Here is a 14,494-nt window from a genome sequence, read left to right as displayed (position 1 = left end):
GACATATTTATCCTAGCTTTTTAATTGTCAAATGTTCTGAAAACACCCATCTCTAATGTTTCCATTGAAACAGGAAGAGCATGTGCTCAAGTTGTTAATAAAAAAATCATCAAAGATGTTTTATACTTACTTGAAAGTGATAATACTCCGGTATCACGAGCAACACCGTAACGGTTAGCTGCAATGCACTCATATGTCCCGACGTCAGTCCTTACAACGTTTCGAATACTTAATGTTTGTCCTCTGTCGGAAATAACAATGTGTTCTGATGTCAGAATCACAGAACTACTGCCACCCACCTTGCGCCAGTCGATTCTCATAGGTGAGTTCGAAGTAACAGTACATCTAAAACAAAAAAATATAAAAATTTTTAAACATAAATTAATTTTATTTTTTATATCTTTGATGCAAAAAAATAAATTCACGAATAAACCAAAGGAATAAACTTTTGCTCAGACCCAGTGTTGAGTAGCCTTTATGTGTTTTTTGGATATTATTGATTATATTTGCATGATAATTATAATGCCAATAGCTTTTGGCTAGGCAAAAAGTTTGTAGAATTTATAGCTCCTTACTTAAGAACACCACAGCATAATAGCATTGGGAATTAAACCTAGGACTCTTTTTAGTAAAGCCAAGTATTCAAATTCTAAAATTGCCTATGAAAAAAAAAAAAAAAACTATAAAAATAAGTATTACAATTACCTAAATGAGGCTGTTGTTCCTGTCTTGGCATTGACATTTTTAGGGGTTACTTGAACACTGGGTTTATTATCTAGAATTGAATCTGGGGCGCCTAAAGATGAATAAATACAAATAAAACTGTGTAAAACATCTATTTAGGAGCTTTCGAAGAAAAAAAAACAATTGAATGTTAAAAAAGTAAAATATAATCTAAAACCACTGATGTAAAGGTAATGTTTCACAGGCAAATTTTAGTTGATATCATGTAATAATTTTTTTTTAATTTTACTTGATTTTATGCATGATCCACCAGGTGCTCTAGGATCACCTTCATAACCTTGGGCACAGTTCTCACACCTATCTCCTGTATAACCTTCCTGGCAAGCGCTACAAGTTAAAATGTTGTTGGTCGAATCGAATACACATGTCTCCGAGAAACTAAAAAATTTTTTTTTTTAAAAACTATTGAATAAAAAAAATATTTGCTTGAAAAAATTTGTTTTAAATTTAAAGCTTTGTGTAAAAAAAAAAAAGTTACTGCAAAAAAAATCTAATGTTTTTGGTGACTGTCCAATTAGAACCAAAGTAGTTTTTTTACACCAAAGTAAAATAAAAATGCATAAAAAATTTCACAGCCTTTATAGTTAATTTTATATAACATATCGCTTGGTTGTTAAAGCTTAAGAAAAATTAGTTTAGTTTTTATTTGAAATTATATTTAGCAAGTTCAATACACCAAATAGTCCATTACCTGTTAGCACCAGTACCAGGACAAGCACACAGTTGGCAATTGGTAGTTGAAGGAGAGGTGGGTGAGTTGTAATATCCTCTTGCACATACTTCACATTGTGCACCAGCTGTATTGTGCTGACAATTCTGTTTAGTAAATTTTAAAAATTTAAAATTTTAAATAAAAAAGCTTTATTAATAAGTCCTATAGATTAATAGATTTTTTTGTATATATCTTTATTCTCGATGTGCAAAGGTCGAATGTGCGACCTAAACAACAGTTACTTCAACCCAGTCTCGAGTTGGCTTTAGCAGTTTGGAATATTATAGGGATTTTAATTGCCCAGTAATTGTGCTGCTGATTAAGTGCTGGCTCAGCAGAAGTTCATACCATTTATAGCGCCTTACTCAAGGGCACTACAGCATGAGAGTAGCGGGAATTGAACCCACGACCCCATGTGTGGTGTAGCAAGTGTTTTTACCACTACACCACGCTGCCGGTAGTATATTATATAACATTATTAAATAAAAATAATTTACAAATTGCATTTTTATTATATTGTCATTAACAGGTAATATTCGCCTTTTTTTAAAGAATTTTTTAAATTTTAACATTTTTCATCCAAATAACCAAAATACTTACAGTGCACACTCCAGTCTCCGAGTCACACATATCAGAGTGTCCGTTACATTGACACAAGCGACAATGTCCCAAATGTTCACCAACACCTGACCTGGTGTAGCCTGGTGCACAATCCTGCAAAAAAACATTTTTTTAGAATTTGTAACATTTAATATTTCCATTTCCTAAATTGACCTAAAGATTTAGCCGAAAGTGTGGTGTAGTGGTAAGAACACTTGCTACACCACACATGAAGTCGTGGGTTCAATCCTCACTGCTCGCATGCTGTAGCGCCCTTGAGTAAGGTGCTTTAAACAGTGTAAACTCCTGCTGAGACAGCACTTAATCAGCAGCATAATTATTGAGCAAATAAAATCTCTATAATATCCCAAACTGCTAAAAGGCAACTCAAAACTGGGTCAGAGTAACTGATGTTACTCTATGTTAAAGTTGTGCATTCGACCTTGCCACATCCAGGATAACAAAAAAAACAAAAAAAAGTAATGCTATAATTTAATTTAAATAACCTACAATTACTTTAACTACAAATTTAGGTAATGATGTAAGCAAAAAATACTTTTAATTTACCTCACAAGATAGACCTTCATAACCACTTGGACAAGCACATTCTTCCACCTCAAAAGCGGGCGTAGTCATCAGAGCACTTGCACTTGCTGTTTCCATGGAAACATCAGAGATGGTAGTACTCATAACAGTTGGCGAGTAAGAAGCTAAGATGAGTATGTCTTCCACATCCGCTAGCGCCATTAAAAGATGCTCTCTGGTCGCCGGCTGGCCGTCAGTTCCTGTCCAGTATTTCTGTGAAATTTTTAACATTATAAATCATTTAGTGAAACATAAAAAAAAAATATTAAAATGAAAAAAAATTTGACAATTTTTTTTAATATGTTAGTTTAAACGAAACAAAATGTCAAATCTTGTTTTATTTTAAATTTTGTAAATTCTTTGGTTTGGCAAATTGCCAATAATTTAGTTTAGAAATGTTTTGAAATATGTAATAATTTAATAAAACTTTAAGCATGTTAGTATTCCATAAAATACAGTGTTATCAAAATTTTATATTTTAACACATTGCCAAGCACAAGTATTTACAATAAAAACACATTTGCAAAAATATAAAAAAAACAAAGTTAAACTAATATCTCTTACCTCTCTAAATATCACCAATCTCTCTGTTGGTTGGTCAGGCTTCACAAACCCAGTTTGATCTGATACTGAAGAATACAAAGTAATGTCATTTCCCTTCAATATAACATCAGGATCTACATTATGACTGCTGGGTGCGTAGTTTGTGTATGACACTGTGTATTCAAGCCTGCCTCCATAAGATACAATCTATAACAATAAAGAGTTAGACAGTATAAGTAGTGCTGTAATAAGACAAATAAACTGAATGCTAGTTTTTTTTGATAGATTATTGCAATATTCCAAAATATTTTTTTCTAGTGATAATCGATCTCTGATTAAATATCCAAAGTTTCATTGGAAATTTAAAAAAAACATTTTTACTCCTATGAAAACATATCAGTTCTTGATTTTAAAAATGATTAATTATTTTGAACCTTGTCGCCAGTGTACTCTTCAGGGAGTCTCCAGTAGTAACTCTTGCCACGTTGAAGACTATCCAACCTTGGATAAGTGAGCTCACGATTATTTCTGCTTAGTCTAAAACCTGATGTCTCTCTCACATCACCTTGCTCATTGGTCAACTCAAACTCACCAGAGTCATGCTCAAAGTTAGTAGTAACCTAGGCGAAAAAAATTTAGATGTGAATTGAGATTTTTTGCAATTTAGCTCGAAACAAAATTTAGTGAACTGTAAATCAAGTTTGGGGTTTTGCTTGTTTACATTTATCAATGCACAACAATATACCTTGCTCCTTTGGTAAATAGATGAAGAGCATTCAGTGGTTACTCCCATGCAAAAGCAGGGTAGACATCCACCTTCGTTTTCAATGTTTAGATAAAAATAACCGTTCTTACATTTGTCACATTTCATTCCAGTAGTACTCGGCTAAACAACATAAATATAATATGATAACCTTTTTTATTGTAACTCGATTTTAGACAATTTACTACAAATACATGACATTTTAAACAAAATTAGTACAAAAAATACAGAAAGTTGGGGTCTCGTATGTTGTCCGGTTCTAGATAAAACATAATTACACTACGGCTGTCCTAGAGAATTATCACCTACAGATTATGGATTCTCTCCTACAGTAAACGGCTTGTTGTTTTGTCTAGAGCAGGACAACATATGTGACTCGAAAGTTGTTCCCAAACAATTACACATGACCTACAACTATGCCTTACTACAAACAGAAAAATTTGTTGTTACCTTGCAAATACATTGACCTGATGAATCACAAGAAGACTGTAACGAACCATCAGCATTACACTGACAAGCTGTAATATCTTCAACTTTGCACATCGAACCTGGCTCAAATGGGTTGCCTACATAACCAGGTGAACACCTAATTTTTAAAATAAAATTTATTTTGGTTTACTGTGATAATTAAAATAGGATTGCATTGAAACTGTTAAGGTGCATTTGTGCTCTGCAGCTAACTCAAGAGCGCTACAGCAAAAACTATAGAGACCCAAACCACAATAAAGTAAAGCCAAGTGTTCCAACTACTACATTACGCTGCCTGAACAATTTTTCAAATAAGCTTTGTTATATACCTTTATTTTTTGATCTTGTATACAACAAACAATTCTCAAACGTTTTTTTTTTCAATATTGGTGGTTACCTTTCACAACGATCACCCTCATACCCCTCTGGGCAATGATCACAAACAGGGTCGCCTCTTCCGTTCATCCTACAAGTTGGGTCACTCCCCTGGTCGGTCCTGTCTTCAATACTGGGGCAGGGGCAGGGTTTGCAGTCTGCAGGCTGACCCCGACGAGCATCTCCATAGTAACCAGCAGCACAGCGGTCACAGTGTGTGTCGACAGTATTGTGTTTGCAATTCTATAAAAAAGATTTTGTTTTAGTGTTTTTCTTCTGCAAAAACGCAGAATTCCTATTTTCTTGTTATTTCTTAAACTATTTCAGATTTACTTTTTAATAAATTTTAGATATTAGCCATTTACCAAACTTGTACTAATAATTAAAAATAAGATATTAGCCATTTACCAAACTTGTACTAATAGTAAGTTCGTGTAAAGCATATTTCAATAGAAGAATGTAAATATAGTTTTATTAATATAAAACAGATGTTAGGTTAGCAACATTCATTACTTTGCATGACTTTTAATTATAAAATATTTCCAAACTTGCTTACCAGGCAAGCACCAGTTTGTAGATCACATTCTTCACTATGTCCATGACAATTACAACCCCTGCAGGCTTCCAAATAAGGGCCACCGGCTACCCTGTTATAACCACTATCACATTCCTGTTAAAATTTTAAAATATTTAAATTGATTTTGTATGTGGTTTTAGACATGGTAAATAAATTTTTGGCTTTCTATTCCCAAATATAATACAGAAGAATAAAGCAATATTAAGAACATTAATAATATATTAAAAGGCCAATTAAACTAAATTTTGATACAAAAAAGAAAGAAAAAGCATAATGATTTAGAAAGATTTATGTTAGATTTGTTCCAACAAAAATTCTATGTTGTCGTTAAAACAAAACAGTCAATCACATTATATGACAATAAAAAATTTTTCTATGACCCAATTTATTTTGTTTTGTTAAATATAATATACAATCCATACCAAAGTTAAACATACCTGACATGAGAGTCCTGTATACCCTTTAGGACAAACACACTGTTCAACTTTAACTGCTTGTTCTCTTCCATTGTCCCTTGCCTCAGCTATGCTCATGTATAAGTTAGTCAACCTGTTAACAAGAAGATTTAACTGTAATAAATTAAGATTTTGAGAGATATTTTGTTATAAAAAAAGAATAAAAACTACATTTTCATGAGGTCACCGGTTCGACTCCCACTGCTGCCATGTCATAACAGCCCTGAGTGAGGCACTATAAACAATTTAAATTCTTGTCAAAGCAACAAGCAGGGATTTACTTAGTAAAATGCTAAATAATATTACTAAATAAAAGTCGAAGAAACTCTTGAAAATGTTACCCTATATATATTTATATATATAAGCCATGTAGTTAAGCCTTGCCATATTGAGAGAAAAATATACAAAAATAAAAGATGCTTATGCCTAATTTTGCATATTTAATTTGACTATATTTTATTTTAAATATACACAACTGTTTAAAACTGTATTAGTTTTAATATGCAAATTTACTTTGTTGTTGTTATCCTGTTGGAGTAGGTGGCTCTGATAAGAAAACTATCAATATTGCTAAGAACAGTGAGCATGTCTTCACGAGTTGCTGGACTTCCATCAGAATTTAACCAATTGTCCTACAAAAGTGCATATATGTTAAAGTTAATTAATGTCATGTATTAAAAAGTTTAAAACATCAAAAAAAATTACAAAAGTTAAAACTTGTGCTATTTTATCATGATAAAATTAAAACTGTAAATGATGGTTTAAAATAATTTCAAACTAATATTTCTAACACTTTTTATATGATCAATCACTACATCAGTTAGTCATTTTAAAAGCATAACCATACTTAATCACATTCAATTAATTGTAATCCAAACATAACCTGATTAAACAATGAAGCCAAGCATACCAAAATTAATTTATTTAAAGTAGGGGTAATTTTATATTTAAATTGGTACCAAACTGTAAGGTTGCAAATGGTAATCTATAATTTTACCACATAGAATAAAATAAAAGGATATCGCTTGTCAATATTAATCAAATAATCCCCTTGTAATTATATTAAGGCCATTTTTAAAAAGCGATGTACATTGCCCTAGGCGTCAAATGAAATTATTCGAAAATTTAAGATATTTTATCTGGCGAGAATTTTCATGTATTATTTAAATGTTTATGTCTAATTAGTCATGCAAAATAGGTCACATTTTTAAGAAAGTTTGAGCATGCATTCTATTTCAGTAATTTAAATTTAATATATTTATTCGTTTATTTCAAATATTAAATATGTAAAAAATGTATACTGTAAATACTGTCAATTTTGACCCAAACAAAATATCACTAACTATTTAAAAATATTTAACAGCTATATATATCTATATTCTAATGATATAAATTTAAAAAAAGTTTGACTAATATTTAAATTCCACAAAAAAAGATTTTAAAAATTACCTCAGTAATTTCTATTGTGTATCTATTATCAACATTAGGTTCAGGATGCATGCTGTCCAAATACTCCAAAGTTTTTCCATTTCCAATAAGTTTAACATCAGCAATTCTGGTGATTTTTCTACCACCCTGCGCTTCTTCAAAGTTCATTGAATAGTCAAGATAACCGCCATAAGAAGTCAACTGAAAAAAAAAATATTTTTAAATATTAAAAAAAAAATAATAAACTTTAATATATGAAAAAATATTAAAACTTTTACAAAAATAAATTAATAGCCATATATCTTAATTTGATAGTTTTTACATTGAGCTTACTTAATATAATATTTTAATCCATTTTAATTAACAAAAGATTTTAATATAAACAAAAACTAAGTTAAGATTTTTGTCTGATAAGATGAAGTTAGATAAATTATAAAACAACTTAAATAAACTTTAAATAACCTTTTAAAAGGTCACATAAAATAATAAAAATCTTACAAATCAATTAAAAAAAATAGTATTGATAAACTCATGACATATTTAAAAAGATAAATTTATTTTTATTTAAAGTAAAATATAAAGTTTGTACTTTGGATGACATTACCTTATCTCCAGTAAATTCCCTAGGCAATTTCCAATAATACACAGCCAAAGGTAACTGATCAAGATGAGCTATGACAACTGTCTGTCTGCGGTTGCTTGTTGTATCATAAGTTATGTAGTCATATATAGTTTGAGTTGAGATTGCATTTGTTAATGCGAATTTTTCGTTGTTGCTGTGGCTTGGACTCAACTAAAAATTTAAGATAATTTTTTTGGCCAAGCAATTTTTCAGATATTGTTAAAATGTATATATATTGTAAGTAAGTAAATATTTAACATTGGATATAAGTTTAAATCTACCAAGGAATTTTTTGACATAAATTCAAAAGATTTTTTCAACATAATATTGATTCAAAACTCATAAATTAAACGTATAAAACTAAATAGCAAATTGGTATTTTTAAATAATGTTAAATGCAAACTTTTAAACCTATCTGATATTTTATTAAAAAAAATATAATTTTTATTAATTATGTCATATCTGCTTGACAAATAAAAAAAACTCAACTAGTAGAATTTTATACTAATTTTTATTTCTTTAAATAGTTACCACAGTTTGGTTCCACAATGTGCTATCACATTGTTGTGTAACTCCAAAACAAAAACAAGGTGTGCAACCGTCTGGATTATCCGCTGATAAATGAAAAAATCCTGGCTTGCATCTGTCACATCTTACTCCTTCACATCCAGACTAAAAAATTAACATTCGTCATCAGAGGTTCAATTTAAAATCAAAATTAAAAATATATTATATACATTTAGTTGTACAGAAAACGTTAAAACCAATTAATTAAAAAGTTACATTTATTTAAAATTACATTTCCAACAGCCAAATTTTTGCTATTTTTAATATATTTCAACCATAAGCGCATCAAGCAAAAATATTAATTTTGCAACTTACATTTTAAAAAATGAACTAAAATATTTTTTTATCAAAAAAAAATCTGTTTTTTACAAAAACCTTTACTATAACAAATAAAAAACCAACTTAAATATAAAAAGAAAAAAAGGTTTTCATAACTAACCTTGCAATCACATTTGTTGTTGGCTCCCATTCCTATACTGCCAGCTACATCACAGTATGTATCAGGATACTTTGTACAACCACCTAAATAAGGTTCATAACCTTCGGCACATTCTGTACAGTCGTCACCGGCATACCCTTCGTCACATTCTTCCGTCCTTTCACATTTGCCAATATGAGGACCAGAAGTAACTCGTTGATATCCAACCGAACAATCCTGAATAAAAGAAATTAAAGTTAAGTTTTGAAGCTGATTTAAAGTGTCTGCAATATCTTCTTAATCCATATTTGTCAATTATTTATTTTATAAACTATTCGATATGTTTTTTAAATTGATGACATTTTAAATATTATTTATATGTGAGTCTACAAACCTCGCAAGATAGACCTTCATAACCCACAGGGCATTCACATTCTTCCACTAAGTTAGCAATCTCACCGGTTGGTTTATAAATGCCACCTGCCGCTGCTGTTTGATTTTCTGCTACTTGCAACTTGATGTCTCCAATTCTTTAAAAATAATTAAACCCATAAAAAAATGTAGAATTATTACTAGTATAGTGTAAAATTTTTGAACTTTTTTAGGTCATACAGTTATGTTTTTTTTTTAAAACATTTTTTTTAAAATAGGCATTTTAAAAAATTAATAATCAATTTTATACTTATTAATGCTAAATAACAATGCTTAAATGCTAACTTCAATTTAACAACCAATGTAATGCTGAATTTAAGGCTAACGGTTACAAGTACATTTATCAATTCTGTTTTATTTTGCAGTAAACTGTCAAACTTACCCAGTACTAAGCATGTGTTGATCATAAACTGTTCTTAGAAGAATAGATTTCACATCACTTAAAACTGTCATCAGGTCCTCCCTTGATGCTGGAGTACCATCTGGTTTCTCAAAATTTTTCTAAGAAAATATAACAAAAACTTTAAGTAATTTTTTAGGTACTTGATGCATTCAATTTTTTTAAACAACAACATAAACAAAAGTGGCTAATCTGATTCTGAATAATTTAACATCTAAAAATTTATATAATATAATAAGAAAAAATTAAATAATCAAACTGCTACCATTTAAAATATTGTGATTAATTGGCATTTAAATACTGTAATTTACTTACTGCACTTTCAGGTAAGTTGATACTAAATTTCAAAATTTAATTTTATTTACCTCATCTAACTTGACGTTGTTGGTGTGTTTAGTGACTGGTTCTGGGTGAGGTTCCTTGTTTCTATAAACCAAGGTTTCGCCTTTCCCTTCCAAGATAACATCGCTGTTGTTCGTCGCTTGGGGTTCGTAGTTGTAGGAGTTGTTGTAACTGAAAGAATAGGTCAAGGTTCCGCCATAGCTGTTGATCTAAAAAAAAATTGGTAAATTGATCCCATAATACTTAAAGTAGCATTTATGTAGCTTGTTTATTAATATTGCAAAACTGGTTTCATGACATTTGAACACCTTACAACTGAACCCCTTCATTTGAACCGTTTTTATTTGAAACCCTTCATTTGAACCCCTTTTAACTGAACCCCTTACATCTAGACCCCTTCATTTAAACCCCTTCATCTGAACCCCTTACACTGGAACCCTTTCATCTGAACCCCTTACACTTGAACCCTTTCAAATGTTCAAATGAAGGGGTTCAAATGTAAGGTGTTCATGTAAAAGGGGTTCAAATGTCTGGCCACCTGCAAAACTAACACACATAAGTAAACGAAAATAGGGCAACAAGCATAGCAATGTTAAGTGCAGTTCCTATGTTGCTCTAATAGCTTTATAACAAACTTCAGATAATGAAGAATTTACCTTGGCACCTAGAAACTGGGCAGGCAAACTCCAGTAATGTGCAGCTGCCAAAAACCTTTTTGACAAATCAATGAGCTGAAGTTCTTTGGCGGGTGGGTTAACCACAATTTGGTTTCGATTGATGGGTTCATGGGCAGTGGGTTTACCACCCTCGGTCTCAGCTGGGGCTATTTCCACATCCATTGGATTGTTGGGTTCGGAGAAAACTACACCCACCTAAGGAATAAATTTTTTTCGTTTTGAAAAAGTAATCAAAAAATATAATCTTTATTAATGAAAGTACTTTAAAAATTATCATAGTAAAAGTACTTTAAATTATCATTTAAATTATATGACTTTAAAATTCCTTGCAATACAAAGTGTAGCACACACTTAACATTAAAAAATATAAATGCAACATACATATACAGCATATATGTAAATAATCAGTTATATTTCAATTATAATAAAACTTTTAATACGTTGTTATGTGAGTGTAGATTTTAACAAAAACTGCTGAATTAAAAGTTTTATTTAATATTTACGAAACCATAACCATAATCCTTTCTAAAAAAATAAACAAAATCTGCTGAGGTTAAATTTAAAAGAAACTGTTCCTAAGAACCGGAAAAAACAACAACAACAATAAAAAATAATTTAAAAAACAAAATAAGAACCTCCTGAAACTCTAAGTTGCTCGATCGACACTGGTTCGTGACGCCAAAACAAAAACAAGGTTTACAAATATCTTGTGCTCCATCTAAATCTGCATCATCGTTTCTATTTCCAATATCATAGTTGTTATTACTATTTCCACCATCAATTGATGTATCAAACATTCCTTCAGGACAGGTTGGTTCATCTCGAACAACATCATCTATACCAATAAAATTAAAAAAAAAATTATTTTTTTGTGCTGCTTGTTTAAATGATTGTTTAAACATAACTGGCAGCGTGGTGTAGTAGTAAGAACACTTGCTACACCACCATAAGGTCGTGGGTTCAATCTTCCCTGTTCTCATGCTGTAGCGCCCTTGAGTAAGGCGCTATAATCGGTATGAACTCCTGCCGAGCCAGCACTTAATCAGCAGAATAATTATCGGGCAATTATAATCTATACAATACCCAAACTGCTAAAGACAATTCAAGACTTTGTGGAAGTAACTAAAGTTACTCCATGTTTAGGTTGGGCATTCAACCTTTCCACATCGATAATAACGATATATACAAAAAAAATTAATGTTACATTTGTATATAAATATATGAAAGACGATATATTTATATAAGTAAGTAAAACTTAAAAACATTCAAAATGCCTTTTTTTTTGTTTTTGAATAAATTAATTTAAGTATACAACCAAAACAATAACAATTAAAATGCCGCCCAATTAATTTAAAATAATTGTTTCACCCTTTAAAATATTGATTTATATTTTAAACTGACATTTAAAAATAATATTTTGTGTCAAAATTACCTGGTGCATCTTCAACAGTCAGAATGCTATCAGGTACACCTAAGATTCCTCCGATCGGGTTAATTGCTTCGCAGGTGTATGCTCCTTGATCAGATGGCTTTACCTTTCTACAACAAATAATTTGATGGTAAATAAAGATATAAAATAAAGAAATAAAAAAATAGATTAAAAATTTAATAAAATGACATAAACTTGCTTTAAATTTACCTAATTGTTAAAGTTCCTTTTCCATTAGAAGATTCCATGGTTACCCTTGGGGCCGAAGGGACATTCCCCCAGTTCACCCTCCAGGTAATAACAGGGGCAGGGACCCCTACAGCTTCACAGTCAAGGGTAACAGTGTCTCCTTCTTGAGAAGCAACAAATCGCTTTGGAGGCTTGATAACAACAGGTGCCCCTGAAAAAATAATTTTCAGAAATTAACCGAATGAAACGCGTTTTAATTTTCGGTAACTTTTTTTTAACTTATCAATTTTAAAAAGAAGAACTGACAGTTATACATAGATAAACAAAATTTTAAAATAGTCAAATAATGAAAAAAAAATAAAACCATAAATTTAATCATAAAAGAATAAAAACCATGAAAAAAATGTTTCAACCACAAATAAAGCAAACAATTTTATCGAATACGTGCTACAACATCTGCAGTATCTCAGTTTTCTTTGTAGTTCAAAGTACACAAAACATAACCTAAAGTGGCTTTCATAATTTAACTCAAGTACTTTACAGAGCCCTCATAACTTAACAAGGGCACTTACGTGTCAATATTAATAATGTGTTTGGTTTGATAAGAGTAATCCCATTATGGGTTGGTAAACAGGCTTTAAAATATTGTTAAATTGTATGTTTCATGGTAAAAAAATAACAACATCAATTTTTTAAAGTTGTTTAAATTATTTAAAATGTAAATTTATGTATAAAATATTGAGATTATTTAAATATTACTTACATAATTTAGTATTGTTACATAAATAGCTAAGATTGTAAATTTATTGACAAAAATTTTGTTAAAAAAAACAAATAATTTAAACAATGCATTAAACAAAAAAAAACAAACAAAAAATATTTTCTTAAATTAATCCACCAAAAATTTAATTTTTAATATATGGGCAATTCTCATTGTGAAAGTGTTTTTTAAAAAAAAATTAACTTAAATTATTTGTTTAATTAACTTACCTGTTTCTTTGGTTTTGATATTTAAAGTTTAAATTAAAAAAAATTTAGGCAAATAATTTTTTATAAGTGGATTTTTTTTTAAATTTAAAATGTACAAATTTTTTTGCACTTTTATGGCTATTTTAAGCAATAATTTTAAGTTAATATAAAAGTTACAAAACAGATTACAACAGATTTGTAATGTGTTAGTATAAGAGGTTTAAACATATGCTTAACATAAGTTAAACAACAAATTCTATATTACAATTTAAAAATCAGCAATTTTTAAGTTTTTAACTTGTAAGAATATAGGTAATTCCGTTACCGAATTTACATAAAAAGTTTTATAACTTAAAATTTAATCAAATACAATTTTTAATATTTTTAATTCTCTGATTTTAGTTGTTAAGTACTATAAATAAAAACTTAACTTTAATGTTTCTTATCAATTTTATCTACAATAATGGTAACGGAATTACGGGTAACGGAATTACAACATCGGAGATTTTGTAGAAATGCTTATTCTGCCTGGTTTAAGTGATTTAAAATAATATAATTATTTTTATAAGTAAAAAAATGAAATGGCATCGTAATATAATATCCATTTTTTTTAATTTTGTGAGAAGGTAGTTTTGAAATTTATAAATTAGTTTTATGGGTACATATATTACTATATAAAATTAAATAAAACTATTCATAGTTAACAAGTTGATTTTTAACTGATATTTGGCATATTCAAACAATATTATAAGCTATTTTACCCACTAGACTTATTGTTTTTGCATAATTATCCATTTTATTTAGGTGTAACAAACTGTTTCTGCGACATCAATTTTATTACTAATTTAGAGTTTAGCGATTTAGAATTTTAAACATGTTATGTTTGTTTGTTAATTTTATTTTTGAAGTTATGTTTGTAGTTTTTGTTAAAATGGTAGTTAGAGTTTTTAAAATTTGGTTTGTTTTGTTCTGTTTAAGAGTTTATTTAAAAAAAAACCTAGTAGTTTTTAGTTTTGTAATTCCGTTACCAAGATTTTTTAAAAATTTTTTTAGTTAGGTTTGTTTCTTATTTTAACAGTACCTAAAACTATTTTTTTTAATTTTATCTGAAATTGAGTAAATTTAAGACTAAAGTTACATGCCAAAATTAGACAGTGTCTTTCTGTTACTTAAAGTGTAATTCCGTTACCAGGTTTTTT

General features: G+C 29.5%; 1 protein-coding gene across 2 annotated transcripts in view; it reads right to left on the bottom strand.

Moving 5' to 3' along the window:
- LOC145755539 (basement membrane-specific heparan sulfate proteoglycan core protein-like) overlaps positions 1-14,494 on the bottom strand; it is a 43,026-nt gene that overhangs the window by 16,155 nt on the left and 12,377 nt on the right. For both annotated transcript variants that reach the window (XM_082571777.1, XM_082571776.1), the window contains exons 10-34: positions 12,348-12,537; positions 12,141-12,247; positions 11,344-11,543; positions 10,688-10,903; positions 10,055-10,240; positions 9,672-9,790; positions 9,252-9,387; positions 8,879-9,094; positions 8,404-8,544; positions 7,855-8,043; positions 7,272-7,451; positions 6,336-6,454; positions 5,805-5,916; positions 5,347-5,460; positions 4,813-5,033; positions 4,398-4,533; positions 3,930-4,070; positions 3,619-3,804; positions 3,206-3,391; positions 2,624-2,854; positions 2,057-2,170; positions 1,436-1,560; positions 974-1,122; positions 706-796; positions 131-345 (exon numbers count right to left, since the gene is read on the bottom strand). In XM_082571777.1, the coding sequence (XP_082427903.1) occupies positions 131-345; positions 706-796; positions 974-1,122; positions 1,436-1,560; positions 2,057-2,170; positions 2,624-2,854; positions 3,206-3,391; positions 3,619-3,804; positions 3,930-4,070; positions 4,398-4,533; positions 4,813-5,033; positions 5,347-5,460; positions 5,805-5,916; positions 6,336-6,454; positions 7,272-7,451; positions 7,855-8,043; positions 8,404-8,544; positions 8,879-9,094; positions 9,252-9,387; positions 9,672-9,790; positions 10,055-10,240; positions 10,688-10,903; positions 11,344-11,543; positions 12,141-12,247; positions 12,348-12,537 (4,020 nt within the window). The remainder of the gene's footprint in view (positions 1-130; positions 346-705; positions 797-973; positions 1,123-1,435; positions 1,561-2,056; positions 2,171-2,623; positions 2,855-3,205; positions 3,392-3,618; positions 3,805-3,929; positions 4,071-4,397; positions 4,534-4,812; positions 5,034-5,346; positions 5,461-5,804; positions 5,917-6,335; positions 6,455-7,271; positions 7,452-7,854; positions 8,044-8,403; positions 8,545-8,878; positions 9,095-9,251; positions 9,388-9,671; positions 9,791-10,054; positions 10,241-10,687; positions 10,904-11,343; positions 11,544-12,140; positions 12,248-12,347; positions 12,538-14,494) is intronic.

This window comes from Corella eumyota, chromosome 6 (genome assembly GCF_963082875.1).
Source record: "Corella eumyota chromosome 6, kaCorEumy4.1, whole genome shotgun sequence".
NCBI classification, from domain to species: domain Eukaryota; kingdom Metazoa; phylum Chordata; class Ascidiacea; order Phlebobranchia; family Corellidae; genus Corella; species Corella eumyota.
This window is presented reverse-complemented; position numbering and strand designations above follow the sequence as displayed.